The following is a 19,421-nucleotide window of genomic DNA, read 5'->3' on the forward strand; positions in this document are numbered from 1 at the left end:
TAAGTTGAATAAAGGTGATCATACATGGACCAGTTATCTTGTCAGATTCAGTCATTTAAAAAGCAATTTACTTATAATTTCCATATATCTTGGGTGAAAGTGATTCCAACTGCCAGCTGCTATCTCTTTTTAGCAATACTGAACTGTATGCATGGTAGATGGCGGTGTATGTTGTTATCTATCATCACACAGCCACTTTCCAGGATTATCCCGAGATTTGTCTTGGGTGCCATTTGTCTTTCAGATTCAGACATGTGCTGTCCGGGTAAATTATCTGGTACATGGACCAGGTCTACTGTCAGGGCAATAAAGGCATTATTACTGTAAAGGGACTGGGCATAAATCTTCCAAGCTGAAGCCATCTAAGCTTTGAACAACCTAATATGCAAGGGAATGACTACTACTTAAAGATGGGGATGTTTTCAGGCAGCAAATATAGTGAATGGGGCAGGGCTTAGGCTAATATATGTTCTAAAAGAGAAAAAAATATATATTTTTAAATGTCTGCATAACCTCTGCTCCCAACTGCATAATGGGCTTAGAGAGCTGGGGGTGGAGACTGCAGGTTGGAGTGTCAGCAGATGGCAGAACAACAGTACACTGACCTTCCCAGTGATTAGCTGTGCAGGGAGGTATGTCAGTACAAGTCTGACCATTGGAGGACACACACAGAAAACTGACTACACTGAGATGGATGTGCTTCCATGCCTAGCATGGTCAGTTTGAAATAGAAAAGCAGGGGGACTGGCAGGATCACCGGGTTTTTTTCATACTTGGGAAGCAATGCAAAGAGAACAGAATGCTTTTTATAACAATTGCAGTCATAGCCAAAAATATTGGCACCCCTGCATTTCTGTCAGATCATGCACCACTTCGCCCATAAAATTGTTGCATTTGCAAATCTTTAGGCATTCTCATGTTTATTTATTTTGTTTGTATTGGTATGACACAAAAAAGTGGAGTTGCTTTTTCTTAATTAATTTTAAATAAATGGTATTATTCTATGGCGATCTTCTTCTTTTTTTGGTTACTTCATGTGGTGTGGAGTGTGGCGGTATCAAGACAGCAAGAATCTAGCCTGGAATCTATGATTTATCTTACGCCTTATTTTTTTTTTATTTTTTTTTCAGTGTTTTTTTTATTGTTGTTTGCGTATAAAAAAAATATAAAAAGTGTTACATCATCGTACGTGTTATAAACAATACACAAGCATACATTTTTCCCCCTATTTTCCCCTTATCTTTTCCTACCCTCGTTCTTTATGACATTGTGAATGAGTGAAAAAACCCTTATTTCTAAACTGTCATACCTCGCCTCCCCCTCCCCCACCCCACAAACCCTCACCCGCCCTCCCACCCTCCCATCACACCGTAAGCCAGTTTTTGAAGTTAATGTACTACATTAAATACATCTTCCCCATAAAGGAATACCCAATAGCGGGTTAAAATATTTATTGAATTTGAATGGCGATTTCTATATAGAACATCCTGTTTCGTCTAGCCAGGGTTTCCACATCCTCACAAACTTACTATAATTCCCTTGTCGGGTAAGTGTCACTCTCTCACTCCAAATCATTGTGTTAATAGTTTCAACCCAAGACTTGACGGTGGGTGGCATCTTGGCCTGCCACCTCAACGCAATTAACTTCCTTGCCTGAAAAAGGCATCTCAGTACCACTTCAAGGGAGCTGGCTGGCACTCTATTCTCCTCTATACTGCCTAACCAGCATATCTTAGACTCAACTTCTAGCTTAATTTTAAAAGTTTTATTTATTATGGTGACCACCTCCTCCCAGTATCTGAATAGCTTTGGGCATTTCCACATCATGTGGATAAGATTGCCTGTCGCTCTGCACCTTGGGCATTCGTCAGTACTTCTCCAACCGAGATTAAACATTCTCCTGGGGGTATAATATACTCTATGCAAGAGGAACAAGTGTGATACTTTCTGAGATGGGGAGATCGAAACCAGTACCCCCCTCCTCAAGATCGTATTCCACTGTTCCGTGGTCATTTGACCTAAGTCTTTCTCCCATCCTGTCCTGCTCTTATTGGGGCCTGCCCTACTTATTGTTTTAGCTCCCAATCTAGAGTACAACTCAGATATCAGGCCTTTAGTTGTTTTTGGAGAGGTTATTTTCAGGAGGGTGGGGGCCGAGGACCATACAATGGGTTGTAACCCAAACTGAGCTTGGATAGCATGTCGTATCTGTAGGTATCTATAAAATGTTTTATTTGTTATATTAAATTCCTGTCGCAGGTCTGCGAAGGATTTCATCTGTTCTCCATTGTACAGTTGGTTTAAACGGCTTAACCCTTGTCTCTCCCATTCTTTACATCTCTCGATGTCTTTTAATTCTCTTAAGTTTTGGTTACACCAGAGAGGGGCAAATGTTGTTATTCCCTTGTAGCCCATCAATGCTTTTGTTGTTTGCCACACTTTAAGGCTAAGTTTTATAGTTGGACATCTATGGACAAACGAACCAGCCTCAAGTGCCTCTACTATTGTCCTATGTGGTGCTCCTGTTAGCATCAATCTACTGGAATGTCCACCTCCCTCCAGTCCGCAATTCGCAAGTTGTTGTAGCTGTGAGGCTATAAAGTATGTTTTCGGGTGAGGTACTGCCATTCCCCCCTCTTTAGCTGGTAACTGCATGGTCTGGAGACAAATCCTAGCTTGTCCCTTCTTCCAAATTAACTCTCTGAAGAGGGATTCTATCTTTTTGAACCATTTTTGAGCTATCCAGACTGGGGAGTTATGGAGGATATAGAGTAACTGGGGTAACCATAGCATCTTTATCAGGCTACATCGTCCCGCTATAGATAATGGTAGTCTACACCAGGCGTCTCTTTTATGTTCCCATTTAGACAAAAGAGGAATTAAGTTATTCTGTACAAAGCTATTAATGTCCCTCGTGATCCATATCCCAAGATATTTCATCATAGCTACAACTTTTAGCTGAGGGATTCCATGGGGTATCTGGGCCTCGAGGGAGTCAATTGGCAGTAGTGCTGACTTTTCCCAATTAATGACCAGCCAGGAGCATAACCCAAACTCGCCCACTACTTTGATCACATTTTTTAGCGAGGTTTCAACGTCTCCCAAAAAGAAGAGGACATCGTCCGCAAACAGTGCGATCTTATCCTCTATAGTCTGTCTATGGAACCCTTGTATATCTTTAGTTTTCCTAATTTTAATAGCTAATGGTTCCATCGCCAAAGCGAACAGTAAGGGAGAAAGGGGACAACCCTGTCTTGTTCCTCTCTCTAGTTGAAAAATTTCTGAAAATTCGTTGTTAATTTTTGTTAATTTTAGTTTTTGCTCTTGGCTGATTGTATAACAACTTCACCCAACTCATAAACCTGGGACCAAACCCGAATTTCTCTAGAACCTTCCATAGGTAATCCCATTCCAGGCTGTCAAAGGCCTTGGCAGCATCCAGGGCTAAGATGGCTCTAGAGCCCTCTCCTTCTGTTGGAATTTGCATATTCAGGAACACTCTCCTGATGTTGTTACTGGTTGACCTATTGGGGATAAAGCCGGATTGGTCAGGATGTATAAGCGCTTGGATATACCGGTTAAGGCGTGTGGCTAGCACTTTGGCCAAGATCTTGGCATCAGTACATAGGAGAGAGATAGGACGATACGATGAGGTCTCTCTTGGATCCTTCCCCTCCTTATGCAAAACAATGATGGTAGCTTCTGTCATAGAGGTGGGAAGTATTCCCTGGGTCAATGCCCAATTTAGTGTCTTTAGGAGTTCTGGTAGCAGGATATCCCCATATCTTTTATAGATCTCTACGGGCATCCCGTCTGGACCTGGTGACTTTTGAGTTGACATCCCCGCCACTGCATGTTTTAATTCTCCTAGAGTAATTGGTGTCTCCATGTTAATGTTTTCTTCCTCCGATAGGGTCGGGATGGGCAGTCCCTGGAAAAATGTTTCCAGTACTTCAGTCCCATCCCTTCTCTTGGAGCTATAAAGGGATACAAAGAATTCTCTAAAGGTATTTATTATCACGGTTTTATCAAAGGAGGTTTCACCGTTTGATAAATTAACTGCTGTAACAGTGGAGGGGGGGCATTGGTTCTAATAAGCAGAGATAATAAACGCCCAACTCGCTCTCCCTCTCCAAACTGATTCTGTTTCTGGAATATTCGTTTTCCCTCTGTTCTTTTTAATATAATCATTTTGTATATTTGTTGTTTTTCTAGCCACTCTTTTAAGCTATGAGAGGTTGGGGTTTCAATGTATCTCTTCTCTGCCTGTAGCAACTGATTCCTTGTCTCGCTCTCTCCCTCTCTGTTCTTCCTCTTAATCCCTGCTATCTTTTGGATTAGGAGGCCTCGGAGGTAGGCTTTTAGGGAGTCCCATACCACCCCCACTGATGCAGTTCCCTCATTTATCTGAATAAATTCTTTAAGAGCCGACATCACCATACTGTGATCACTCATTAGTTCGAGCCAGTGAGGGCTGATTTTCCATTCTCTTGGGTACCATTTACCCCTAGTTTTTATTGTCAGCTCAATCGGCGAGTGATCAGAGACTCCTCGTGGGCCATGTTCTATATTTATTACTAGTGATGCTGCCTCCTCATTACCCAACGCCATGTCTATTCTGGATAAAGTGTGGTGAGTCTTCGAAAAACAGGAGTATTGACGTTCCTGCGGATAACGCATACGCCAAATATCACATAGCCCTACTTCATCCAAAAATAGCGCTAGTCGGTTTTCTCCTTTTGTTTTAGGTCTATTTCCTGGTGGGAACCTATCCTGGGTCCTATCTCAGGCCTCGTACACACGACCAGTTTCCTCGGCAGAAATCAGCTTCCTACCGAGTTTCTGGCTGAATTCTGCCGAGGAAACTGGCCGTGTGTACACTTTCGGCCGAGGAAGCCGACGAGGAGCTCGGCGAGGAAATAGAGAACATGTTCTCTATTTCCTCGTTGTTCTATGGGAGCTCTCGTCCCGCCGAGGTCCTCGGCGGCTTCAGTGCTGAACTGGCCGAGGAACTCGATGTGTTTGGCACGTCGAGTTCCTCGGCCGTGTGTACGAGGCTTCAGACTTCATTAAAATCACCTATAATAACTATCAGTGTTCCTGGTTTGTCCAATGTAAACTCAATCAATTTATGCAGGACTTCAAATTTAAATGGGGGGGGAATATAAACGCTAGCTATCACAAATGGTTTATTTTCAATTAGGCAGAATAAAAAAACAAACCTTCCCTGGTCGTCTACCCTGCTCTCTCTACAGGAGAATACCAATCCCTTCCCCACCAGTATGCTTACTCCCCTAGAGTAGGATGAGTGATACGAGTGGTAAATGGCCTGGAATTTTGAGCCGCTCAACTGTGTAGCTGTACTTGCAGTTAAGTGTGTCTCCTGCAAACAGAGCAGACCGGCACCTCCTCCCCCCAACATATCCAAAATAATTGCTCTCTTAGTTGGGTCTCTCATTCCCCGCACATTAAGGGATTTTATACAGAACGTCTTATCTACCATATGTTATTATTAAGTTTGAAAAGAAAAAAAGTTCCAGTAGTAAAAGAAGAGTAGAGAAGGCCCCAAAAAAAAAAAAAACTCACGACAATCAACAAAAAAAAATTTGTATATACTGGAAAAAAAAAAAAAAAAAGGGGCCAGGAAAAACACGTTCTTCCAAGAATAATGTGTTGCTATATAAGAAACCTCCCCGGGGCATTGCTTTTTTAAAAAAAAAAAAGGAAAAAATGAGGGTATAATTACCCATTTCACCATACCTTAAAGCAGAAAAATAATAAAAACAATCTAAATAGGGAAATTACAATTGTGCGTAGTGTCAACAAACAATTAATAGTGGTGTGAAACCCAACCATTTCACCCCCCCCTCCCCCTCTCTCCCTGATACATCCCTCCCTCTTTTCCCACCCCCCGCTACACCCCCCTCCCTCCCTTGGCCCTCCTGGGCCTCCCCTAGGGGCTCTTCCTGTGACCTCCACACTCCACGCCTTATTTGACCTCTTTTTAACTAAGGTGGTCAACATCTTGCGGTAAGGTGCCATCCATGAGCACTTTTGTGGTGATTTACCCTTTTCTGGTGGAGGTGGAAACCTTTTATTAATCAAGTAGAATTATCTTCCAAGCATTTGTTATCCATTCACTTCAATTTATGGACTTTTTTCTGCACAGTATCTATTCTAGTTATCTCCCAATTGGGATTTTGCACTATAATGGACAATAATATATTGTTGTGGCATTTTTAATATGTACATTTGTATTTACTTATCACCTAAACGAATCACTGTTATTGATATTATTATCTATTTGTTTACACTTAGATGGTTTATCTTTTAGCGCCCCCTTTCTTTCACTCAGTAGTTTAATAATATTAAATATTTTAGTACACCATTTGGTTCAGAATATTTTTTCCCTTGTTTTCTTTCTCTAAAATGTAGGTGCATCTTATGGTCAGGTGCGTCTTATGGAGTGAAAAATACGGTAATTAACAGGTGCTGACAATATAGAAATCCCCCCGGCAACCTGTTAAAATGATGAAAAACTTACTGTGGAGCAGGGATGTATTTAGGTTTTGTGCTGCCCTAGGCCTGACTAAACTTGTGCACCCCCTAATTCAAATATGACCCACCCCTTCCTGTCAAGGCCACACCCCTTGCGGTTTAAGACCCACCCTGAAATTTTCAAGTGGGGACACTAGTTCTGATGGCCTGGGGGGGGGGCAATGGATTTCCCTAATTTGCATAGATTTCCTCTCACTTCCTGTTTGGCTATGGGACAGGAAGTGAAGGGAAATCTCTGCAATGGGACAGGGATGGTAAAAAATTTGAAGCAAAGCCCCCCCCCCCCCACAGTTGCAGAATGCCAACCACCCACATACTGAAAGCAGTGCGGCCGATTTATGGGGGCACTAAACTAATTTGCCTGACAGTGTAGCGCAAGCCGGCGGAAACACTGTCCGTGCTGCCCCCCTGCAAAGTGCTGCCCTAGGCCTGGGCCTTGTTGGCCTAGGCCAGGATACAGCATTACTGTGGAGGTAGGCTTCTCTTACACCTCTGACTCAGGAACCCTGGTAAGGTGACAGGAGTGCCTGAGCACAGAGTGAGCATGAGTGCTTGACTGGTCTTCCTTTGCAGGATGCTGAAGAGTAGTGCATGCATTACTAAAGATAGGGTTGTGCGTTGCTGAAGAGAAGACTGTGGGTTGCTGTATAGCAGGCTGTGCTGGCTGGAAGACCGGAACAGGAGATCAGGTCAGCAGGTTAAGATGAAGGTAAACAGGGTCAAGCAGTTCTGGTCAGCAACAGACAGGCAGAAGAGTAATCTAAGGGCTCTTTCACACGGAGCGGACCGTTTCTGGGTCCGCTCCGTGTGTCTCCGTCGGCTCAGCGGGGATCCCCGCTGAGCTGTCGGCGGATAGGGCGGTCCCCGCACACAGTGCAAAGACCGCTCTGTCTCAGCTCCGCTCTGCCCTATGGGGAACCGGATGCAGACGGACCGTCTGTCCGTCTGCATCAGTTCCGTTCCGCCGGACGGAAGAAAAATAGGGTTTTCTTCTGTCCGAAAACCGGATCCCGACGAACGCGGACGTTAGCGGATGCTCCATCCGCTAACGGACGCGATCCCATAGGGATGTATTACAAGTCCGTTAACGGACTTGTAATAACGGACAGGCGGAGCGGACGTCTGAAAGGGGCCTAAGTCAGGCCAGAGTCGGTAACGGCAGGCAGATAAGCAGAAGGAGCAGGCAGAGATGAAAGCCAGGGGTCGGTACAGACCGTGTTTCGAAAGAGTCAGATGCAGATCAAGTTAGTAACAGGGAGTCAGCACAGGAATGGGTAATGGATATTCAGGAAACGTAATAGACAAAAAGCCAAGGACTCAAGGCCATATTGCAGCTAATGCCATTTTTGGGCACACACGCACCTGCACATTTTTCCACAAACTGGTCTTCTGTACACAGAAATGCGCCTTTGTTGACACTGTGTGATCAATATTCCTATCACACAGGTTCCTGGCAAAAATGGCTCATAAATGGTGGGTGCTGCAATGATTACCAGTTGGGTTCTGGAAATGTCAAACAAGCATACAAGCATACATATTCGCCAGCACACCATGGATTGACAACTTCCGTCCAAAAAGTTTTTAATGAAAAAGATCATATAACAAGGGATAGTGCAACGTTTCAGAGCCACGCAGGGCCCCTTCATCAGGCATGTGATAAGGTGAAACGGCGTCAAAGAACAAAGAAAGGAAGGGGAAGGGAGGGAGCATTCACATATGCCACATCCGTAATAATGAAGCCAAAAAAAAAAACAGTTACTCGAAAAAACTGTAATTGATGGTCGGATTTTGAAGGCAAGACGGGAATATATAAAAATATAAATGTTATTACAAAATCAGAAATCTAACATAAACAATAAAGATAATAAAACCATATAAAATATATAATAAATATATATATATATATATAGACAATATCCTCTGTGCATCGCCTACGCGTTTCACCGTTGGACTTCCTCAGGACTAGCAGAAGAAATTTGACAATGTAAGGATATATTTCATTGTCTCAAAGCATTCCAAAAAAGGTATATAGATATATCAAAGGGTCCAAATGCAATCGAGGAGTCTCCAAGATCTAATAAACAGATAAACAATACACCGAAAATAATAATAATTCGGTGAGCCTGGGATGTCAACCATAGGGGGCACCGCATGTACACCTCAAAGGGAACCAAATCTGAAAAATCCAGGCAAGGATCTTAGTTCCGGGGCAAACCAATAGAGGTGTGTAATGACCAACACATATATCGATAGGCTTGGCCAGATATACCACGCTCACATCAAACTGTTATATATATTAACAGTCAAAAGGACAGACAGTAAAGTCTGTGAAACAGTGGAAACATATTTGTACGACGGACGTAGTATGCCCCATGGTAATAGCCTGTGCTATACACATATCTTTATTGTTTATGTTAGATTTCTGATTTTGTAATAAAATTTATATTTTTAATATAAAGTCCGAGCAGTTTTTTTTTTGGTGCAACAGTGTCAAAGCAGAATATAAATACAATAGCCACCAATCAAAACAGGTAAAAGATGAATAAAAGAAGGAAAAGGTTTACACCCCCATCCTGTGAAGTTAGTGTGGTGCCAGGTTTCCGCCAAAATTCATTAAAAAATAACAGGCATCAAAGAGACCACCAATGAGTATGAGCAATAAAACTACATTATCGCAGAACACAGTTCGCACGTCTGGCGTGAGTTTCCGTGCATTAAATCGGGCATACCAGCCAGATGTGCCCGATCAAAGAAAACCCCCGCTAGGACCCTGCGGTCATGTTGCTGCCCAGCAGTCCTGGCCGCCGATCACTGCATGCCACGTCTGCATGCACTTATGCCCGTAATGACGGGGGATGCCTAACCGCGGGGCTGCCGTCGCCACGGAAATCTGTGACGTATGGCCGGCACCGCATTAGGTAACCCGAAAGTGTAAGCGTGTAGGAGCGAGGCTGGGGAAGAGCGAGTAAAACAATGGAAAAGTGATACACGAGCAGGGCAGAGATAAGAGGGCAAAGGAGGAGATGAATTAAAGCAAAAAATTGAAGAAATAATTACAAGAAAGAGCAGCAATAGAAAGTAGAGAACTGGAAAAAAAAGCAGAAACTGAGGGGAAAAAAAAAGAAGAAAAAAAATAGAGGGGAAAAAAGGGGGAAAAAAAGTGGGAAAAGAAGAAGGAAAAAAAGAAGAAAGAAATTAAAAAAGGTAGGAGTAGAAAAATGACAAAAAAACAAGAGTATTCAAGAAAATGAATAAAAAAAAAGAAAGAAAATGCTAAAAAAAAAAATGTTTCCCCTCGGTTTCTGCAGTTTCTTCTTTTCTCCAGTTCTCTCCTTTCTATATTTCTCTCCTTTCTCTCCTTCTATAGTAGATTCTCCAAACACGATGAAAAGAAATTACGCTATTGATCGACCGGTTTAGTCGCTAATTGGACTTCTTCCGGAGCACAACCATCTCTTGGGTGGATGGTCCGAAAATAGAGAAAATATCCAGTAAGTGGCAGTTATGTGGACGAAAATGCCTTGTTGATGTCAAAGGTCAGAGGAGAACGGGCAGACAACCAAGGTTTGTAGAATACAATCTCTAAATGCACAAAACATTGAACCTTGAAGCAGATGGGCTACGGCAACAGAAGACGACACTGAGTGCCACTCCTGTCGGCTAAGAACAGGAAACTGAGGCTACAATTTACACAGGCTCACCAAAACTGGACAAAATTGGAAAAAAATTGCCTGGTCTGATGAGTCTCGATTTCAGCTGCGACAATCTGATGGTAGGGTCAGAATTTGGCGTAAATAACATGAAAGCATGGATCCATCCTGCCTTGTATTAATGGTTCACACTGGTGGTGTAATGACGTTGGGGATATTTTCCTGGCACACTTTGGGCCCCTTAGTACCAATTGAGCATCGTTTAAATGCTACAACCTACCTGAGTATTGTTGCCGACCATGTCCATCTCTTTATGACTACAGTGCACCCATCTTCCGATGACTACTTCCAGCAGGATAATGCCACAAAGCTCAAATCATCTCACCACTGGTTTATTGAACATGACAATGAGGTCCCTATACACCAATGGCCTCCACAGTCACCAGATCTCATCCAATAGAGCACCTTTGGGATGTGGTAGGACGGGAAATTTGCATCATGAATGTGCAGCCAACGAATCTGCAGCAACTGCGTGAGTCTATCATGTCCATATGGATCAAAATCTCTGAGGAATATTTCCAGTACCTTGTTGAATCTATGCTGCAAAGGCAGTTCTGAAGGCAAAAGGGGGTCCAATCCGGTACTAGCAAGGTGTACTTAATAAAGTATTCTGTGTGTGTATAATGCATTGAAATCCTAATTATGAAAGCAAACTAAAACAAAACTTTTAGGCAAAAATGTGTTAAACCCGTTCCGTGGAAGCCCAGCACACAGGAATACAAGTTTTGTCAGACCTGCCAATCAGCTGACCAGAGGAACTTCCATTGCTGCTTTTGCCATCATTGTCAGTGTTAGAAAAAAAAATGCATACCTTTTTGGCTGTAGAAGCCTTATTGAAGTCAATAGCTCTCTGTATTAGCAAAATGTCCAGTTCTGAGGTGCAGGCTTTCTTAAACTAATCATTAGAGTTCCAGAAAGTGTGTGGGGGTAGGCAAGATGTTTCCCATTACTCTTGCACTGAAGGGGTTTTCAACTTTTTTTGAAAATTGAAAAACCCTTTTAATAAATACCTTCCATCTCGTCCTGTATTAATGGCCTAATATCATGTACAAGCTCTTTACACATGGCTCTGACATTTATGTCCTTGTTCCACGATGATTAATGTGATTTTCATCTAAAGCTTTTATTCTTTGTAGCCTTCACTTCCATCTCGTAGCTTATTTTTTAATGATACAAAGTGAAAGTGAAGGACATTCTGCAATGGATAGTCTTGTACTGTTTGTACCTAATACCAGAACTCTCTCGCTTTATGGATGCTTCATGGAAACAAAGTAAAGAAAGATTGTTGACCATACATTTCTTGTGGGCATAATTATTTCCTATATGCTGTTGTGTGAATCTTTGAGCATGCACTTACAGTTTTTTTCTTTCACTTACAGGTTTTACTGGGACCTCACTATGTTACTGCTTATGGTGGGAAATCTAATCATTATTCCAGTAGGCATCACTTTCTTTAAGGAGGAGAACACCCCAGCTTGGATTGTTTTTAATGTTGTCTCTGACACCTTTTTCCTTGTGGATCTGGTTCTGAACTTTCGAACTGGCATAGTAGTAGAAGACAATACAGAAATTATCCTGGATCCACAACGCATCAAGATTCGCTATCTAAAAAGTTGGTTCCTTGTGGACTTTGTATCCTCCATTCCTGTGGACTATATATTTCTTATTGTAGAAACACGTATTGACTCAGAGGTTTACAAGACTGCCAGGGCCTTACGAATTGTCCGCTTCACTAAAGTGCTAAGTTTGCTACGTCTTTTAAGACTTTCCAGGCTCATCCGGTACATTCATCAATGGGAGGAGGTAGGTCTTCTGTTTTTGTCTGACTGCATTTTTTAGTCTAAAGGCCCGAACACACGATCCAATGTTATGGCCATAATTTTCTAATGGACGTGTTGTGTCGGATAATACGTGTGTATGCTCCATCAGACAATTGTTGGCTGAATTAACGACAAATGTTGGCTGTTCAAGTTCACCAACTGTCTGACAATAAATCTGTTACGTCGGTTTATCCGATCATGTGTACACAAATCCATCCAACTAAAATCCAAAGTACTAACACACATGCTCAGAACCAATGTTAAACATTAAGACAACATTAGCAGAAGTTGCCCAAAAGGGTGGCGTTAAAGAGCAGAAAAACACATATTTAGGTTTTGTTGGCTGAAAATTTTGTGCCGCCTGTATGCAGAACAAGTTCACGGCCAACGCCCTTCGGACCAAAATCCACAGAAAAGTCCGCTGGAAGTCCGATCGTGTGTACAAGGCTTTACAGATCTTGCATACTTGTATAGCAGATCATTTTGATTTATAATTTTTGATTTCAATTATTATATATACTTTGCTTCTGCAACACCTGGCACGTTATATAACCCTTCTCAGATGGATTACGTCATTCACCTGATCACTACCATTGTTATGTACATCTCAGTTATGCTCTATCCATTTTTTAATTCTGAATATTTTTCTCTGTAGATTTTCCACATGACTTATGACCTGGCAAGTGCTGTAGTACGCATTGTTAATCTAATTGGCATGATGTTACTGCTTTGCCACTGGGATGGCTGCTTGCAGTTTTTAGTGCCTATGTTGCAAGATTTTCCTGACAAATGCTGGGTTTCGCTGAACCGCATGCAGGTAAGTCTAATAATATTTACTTGAGAAAAGTCCCTAGTAAAGCTTTTCCTTAATATATTGTTTACATTTTATTAAATGTGATGGTTTAGGTCGGTCTGTGAAAAAGGAAGTGTTTCTTCTTCACTGGACAGTTTCTAACTATGAAGGGTAGTTAAAGCATTATTTGCTCACAGAAAATTTAATTATCAAAGCTGGTATTTTTAGGCTTCTGCCCAAATGTCTGACATCCAAAGCAATACCAAGCTTTGTTACAGCGTTATAAAAAAATAAAGCGTATGAATACCCCAAACTTGTATTTTTACTTTTGCATAGCGTGGAAGGGTTAGAGTGTGTGTGTACATTTTGTTTGTGTGCAGAGCATATGTGGGGAGTGCAGAAGAGTAAAGGGCTGGTGCTGGATATGTAAGCAGAGGAGCCAGCAAGACATGAAGAGAAGGGTGCAGAGAGGCAGCAGCAGTGGTCAGATCAGAGGAGTAACCCCCTCCACAGAGGAGAGGTTCTAGAGAAGCAAGTGTGAAGCACAGTGGCAGCATAGAAATGGTCAATACAGCTGCCAGTAGGAATTTGTGCATAGTGAAATGAGTGCAGAGAACCAGCAGCAATTAGTAAACCAAGGGAGAACTGTGGTGTGTTTGAGGAGTGGGAGGTCAGATATGTGAAGAGGAGTCAGAACAGGCACGGGTAGGTGTGGTGTGTGAAAACACACAGGAGCAGACTTGGAGAAATAAGTACGTTTGTGCAGAGTAGACAGGACGGGGGCTTTTGTGCACTGTACCGAGAATGGGAAAGCAGACACTGACAGGAACCGCAGCACCCTAGAGTTGTCTTGGAAACCTGGGGCTCCCCATTTTCTTCCAGAGAGATTGGGAGCAGCATTGGTAGGATTTGCATGCAGGGATCCTGGGAGGCGGAGAAGGAGGATTGCAAATTAAAAATCCCAGAGGAAAGGATTAATGAAAGTAAGCGCATCATGATAGGATGTATTTGGGCAGTGGGGAGTGTGAGGGCACCAGATGATCAGAAAAGAAGGAAAAATTCGCTACTCTTGGCAGAATTACTCAATGGCAAAATTAAACTATGATGACCAAACAAAACTCTAACTTCGCTTTTATATTATTAAAGTGTGTGTCCAGCCAAAAACAGTTTTTCTAATTTTAGTCAGAGTGGGGACAATTAGAACAGCTGTCAGGATTTCATTGCTATGCAGGGCTCCGTTGGAGGGATTTGCCCTCACTTCCTATTCAGCTGACAACAGTTTTACCAGATAGGAAATTGGGGAAAATCTGGAACATGGACAAAGACAGAAATACAAATCCAAGAGAGGTTGAAGCCTTTCCCTACTCTACCAAAGGAAAACATTCTTATTTCTATGTTGCTGTCAGCGAGTCCACTTCAGTTCCTATGTGGTAAAATGATGTCATCTGGACAGGAAGTGAGGGTAAAACCCTCTAATGAAGCTCTGGATAGCAGTGAACAAAGGACAGGGGTTCTAAACCTTGTTGACTCTATCCAAAACCCCTTCACGTTACTGTCCCCTCCCTTTATATCAGTGCCCTCAGTAACCCCCTTTGCATATCATTCCCCTTTTCCCTTTATATCAGTGTCCTCAGCCCCTTTACAGATAACACCCCCCCCCCCCCTTTCCATTACAGCCCCTTCCCAGTCATTTCCTACACAGCAGGGCAAAGGGCCAGTGGCACAGCAGGTCTGGATAGATGACAAGAGCTTGTTAACAAGCAGGTGATTGGTGCTAGGACCAACCTGCATCCTTGGGGCACTTAGGAGAGTGCACATGGGCTGCTAAGGGGTGCAGTGGTTCAGATAGAACAATCACACAGTCGTGGTCCACCATTTAACTGCCTTTGTATTTTTGGCTATAACAGCAGTTCAGTTCCTGCACATGGGGAGGGGAATAATTTTTTTTTCCATAATATGGAAAGCTTAAGTGTTAACTCCAGTGGTACAATGACAAATAGTAATGAGGAGAAGACATCATATTACAAGGTGTCTCTGGTCTGGATAGTTATTTGTAAGTGTAACACCTAGAACTGTACTTTAAAGCAACAAGAACCACATGAATGTTGTATGCATACTACAGAACACATGGTGCTTCACTTGTCTTAACATATACATGTCAAATGAAGATCATCTTGTCTTTGTTCTTGGCGAGTTGAGCACCTGTCTGTGATACTGGATACTGTTGGGTAGTCCTTGTTAATGTAACAGAAACCCAGGGATTAATGTTTCAAGATTAACATTTCAGCAGAATGTGGAAATACATTTTCAAAAGTTGGTACATCAAATAGAAATAGGACATTGTTGCATCTGAATTTTTTATGCCAAATGAGGTATTATCATTTCAGAAAAATTGAGTTTGACAATCAAGGGATGTTCATCAAAAGTTGTGATTTTGTTTCAAGTAGTCTGACAATTTTCGACCATCATACTGTAATGCTGTATTTCATCTTATTTAGCTTTTCCTGTATATGTATGGACATTTTTTTTACAGTAGAAAACCAATTTAATCATAGGACAGAGATACAAAAATCCAGGCTCTACTGACCCAACTGATTACAATTGGACATATTCCCTAAGCCTGACCGAATGTTTATATATACATACTTACCAAAACAGTCAGGGAAATGAAAAACAATGTTACTTTGTTAGCACTAACTAAAGTGTATAGCGAGGTTCAAAATTAAATTTAGAAGATCATTTATAAACCTGTTGATATAAATGACTTTAGTTTCCTGTGCTTCACTGTGCAAATTTTGCTTCTCTATTCTACATTAGAACATGCTAAATGACAAAAACTATGAAAAAGTAAACATGTTTGTTAAAAGGGTAACGGCATAAAAAAGGTGAAAAAGTAACTAAAAACCAACAAGACCTCCTTGCGTAAATAGCCCCCCTAGCATCTCTCCATGGAAAAAGAATACATTTGGTCTAAGGCCATCTGCAAAAAAAAAAAAAAGGATTCTGGGTATTGTTTGCAACTTTTGTAGAAAAATAAGAAAAAAAAATATATGTGTATATATATATATATATATATATATATATATATATATATATATATATATATATATATATATATATATATATATTGTAAGCTGGGGGATAGGTAGCAGGTACAAAAGCTCCCTGGGATGAGCAGGCACAGATACCAAGTCCATCGGATACGTGACAAACAGTAGGGTGTTTATTGGTGCTATATACAAAGTCTTATTTACAGGTGCTGTACAGTGTGCAGAAAAACAAACAGAAAAAAAATAGTTAAACAAAAACCTAGCCGTGTCTCGGCACTAACTATACAATATTACAAGCCCTCACTACCAGGCTGAACAAGCCTACAGCTTGTCAGCTTCCACATCAATACTGCTTAACAGTTTTTTACCAACCTCCTTGCTCTCACAAACCAACACTATGGGCCCTTTCACACGCACGGACAAACGGTCCGTTTATTACAAGTCCGTTTACGGACTTGTAATGTATCCCTATGGGATTGCAGACGTTAGCAGATGATGCATCCGCTAACGTCCGCAACCATCCGCGTCCGCAAAGATCCGCTTTTGCGGACGGAAGAAAACCCTATTTTTCTTCCGTCCGGCACACGGTCCGTATTCATCCGATTCCCCATAGGGGAGAGTGGAGGAGAGACAGGGCGGTCTCTGCACTGTGTGCGGGGACTGCCCTGTCCGCCAACAGCTCAGCGGGGATTAACGGAGGAATCCCCGCTGAGCCAAACGGGCTAACGGAGTGGATCAATACGGATCCGCTCCGTGTGAAAGAGCCCTATCTGTGTTTTCCAGGACAGAGCAAAGGCTGTCTGCTCAGGTGAGCTTAAATGGACCTGGGAGAGAGGAACACCTGCACTGGATCAGAGCTCCCTGAACGTATAAGAGAGGAGCCTGGGAGAGGTATAAACCCCGAACAGGACTTTCCCAGGCTCTCTCTGGGCCGCTCTGCTACTATATATATATATATATATATATATATATATATATATATATATATATATATATATATATATATTACAGCTTTACAAATAAACAAAGTGTTTAGAAACTATGGCAGCTATTTTAAAGGGTAAAATAGTTGTACACCATTTTTTATGAGTGAAATTCTGTTTGGTGGTTCTTTTTTTTTTTTATACTCAATGGTTTGTATCCCCGAAAATGTAACAGTTCAATGTTCTCCAACCATTTTATTTTATTTAAAGACACCACCAGTGTTAATATAGTTGACGAAAATATTTTCATCAGAATTTTCATCAAGGACATGTTTTCAGTGATGAAAACAGCCTCCTCAGACCATCCAGAGAGCAATGTGTGCTATTACAGGCCTCCTCAGACCATCCAGAGAGCACTGTGTGCTATTACAGACCTCCTCAGGCCATCCAGAGAGCACTGTGTGTTATTATAGGCCTCCTCAGACCATCCAGAGAGCACTGTGCGCTATAACAGGCCTCCTCAGGCCATCCAGCAAGCACTGTGCAATATTACAGGCCTCTTCAGGCCATCCAGAGAGCACTGTGCTCTATTACAGGCCTCCTCAGACCATCCAGAGAGCACTGTGCACTATTACAGGCCTCCTGAGACCATCCAGTGAGCACTGTGTGCTATTATAGGCCTCCTCAGACCATCCAGAGAGCACTGTGCGCTATTACAGGTCTCCTCAGACCATATAGAGGGCAGTGTGCGCTATTACAGGCCTCCTCAGGCCATCCAGAGAGCACTGTGCAATATTACAGCCTCCTCAGGCCATCTAGAGAGCACTGTGCACTATTACAGGCCTCCTCAGACCATCCAGAGAGCACAATGCGCAATTACAGGCCTCCTCAGACCATCCAGAGAGCATTGTGCAATATTACAGCCTCATCAGTCCATCCAGAGAGCACTGTGCACTATTACAGGCCTCCTCAGACCATCCAGAGAGCATTGTGCAATATTACAGCCTCATCAGGCCATCCAGAGAGCACTGTGCACTATTACAGCCTCCTCAGACCATCCAGAGAGCACCGTCTGCTATTACAGGCCTCCTCAGACCATCCAGAGAGCACAATGCGCGATTACAGGCCTCCTCAGACCATCCAGAGAGCACCGTCTGCTATTACAGGCCTCCTCAGACCATCCAGAGAGCACTGTGTGCTATTACAGGCCTCCCAAGAAACTCCTGCGCATTCACAGTGCATTACAGGTTCCCAAACCTTAATACCATCAATGATAACATGGTATTCGATTTTTACTCCAGGAGTATATAATGAGTTCAGCAATTCTAGAGAAATGCTTAAATAATGTATTATAATTTAACTACCAAAAACCCATTTGATTTTAGTCCATTAAAATAATTTTAATCAAAATGTACTGGAGATTTTAGTCAACAATAATATGACTAAAACTAAAAACAATTTAGCTAAAATAGGACTACAATTAAAATGGCATTTTAGTCAAAAGACTATGGCTAAAACAAAATAAAAATTTGACGTTAAAATTAACACTGGATAACCAATTAATAAAGAGGTATACTTTGATGGTAAAATGTTTGCATGGTTGGTATGACACAAAGACAATGGAGAGCAATTTTTTGTAATTCTACCTCACCCTCTTTCTCTAAGATCATCAAGTTTGTGGGTATTTTTTTTTTTACCAAAATATTTGCAATTTTTCCAAAAATGTAGCACTTTTATATGTCCATATGACGTCCTGTCAGGAAGCGCCGATCGTGCAGTGGCATGATCTGTCACTGGCTGTGTCCACAGGACACAGCTAATGACCGATCAGTGTATTACTGCCCGTACCATGTTATCACCGTGGCCAATCACACCAGGTTACATGACAGTTGTACACAATACATGGCTTCCTTCCATGCCATCTATTATGTACAATTGTGTTGCTAGCTGTGATTGGTCAATTTGATCACACGTTTTTTTTTTTTAAACGGGTTGTAAGGAACTTAATAGACTTTTCAATCATCATTTGTGTCCCAGAAGATTGTTTTTAATGCAAGGGGGTTGATTTACCAAAAGCGGGTGCAAAAACTGATTCAGCTGTGCATGGTAGCCAATTGGCTTTTATCTTGAGCTTGTTCAATTAAGCTTTGACAAAAAAAACAACCTGGAAGCCGATTGGCTTCTATGCAGAGCTTCACCACATTTTGCACTCTCCAGTTTTAGTAAATTAACCCCATAAGTGTTTCCCATCTCATATGTAATTTGTTAATCCCCAGATATTAACCTCAAAATATATTTATTAATGCCACCTGACTAAAAAATATCACATAGGTATGATTTTTATGTAACCTATTGGAATAGTAACGCTCAAAGAAACATTTTTGTGGGTTTGCATTCACTTAAAGCAGAACTTCAGTAATTTTTTTCATCTCTCCATCTATCAAATCTTCTGCCCTTTTTGTTTTAACTTTAGATAGTAAAACAATTTTTTTCTGCCAGTAAATACCTTATACAGCCCACTTCCTCTTTCTTGCCTGGTAAAAAGCCTACGCTTATGACATCATGCA

At 41.8% G+C, this 19,421-nt stretch overlaps 1 protein-coding gene across 1 annotated transcript in view; it reads left to right on the top strand.

Moving 5' to 3' along the window:
- Positions 1–19,421, top strand: part of HCN4 (hyperpolarization activated cyclic nucleotide gated potassium channel 4) — a 181,716-nt gene that overhangs the window by 124,422 nt on the left and 37,873 nt on the right. The window contains exons 2-3 of the mRNA XM_040343025.1: positions 11,648–12,071; positions 12,744–12,905. Coding sequence (XP_040198959.1) covers positions 11,648–12,071; positions 12,744–12,905 — 586 coding nt within the window. The remainder of the gene's footprint in view (positions 1–11,647; positions 12,072–12,743; positions 12,906–19,421) is intronic.

Source organism: Rana temporaria, chromosome 3 (assembly GCF_905171775.1).
Source record: "Rana temporaria chromosome 3, aRanTem1.1, whole genome shotgun sequence".
Lineage (NCBI taxonomy): Eukaryota > Metazoa > Chordata > Amphibia > Anura > Ranidae > Rana > Rana temporaria.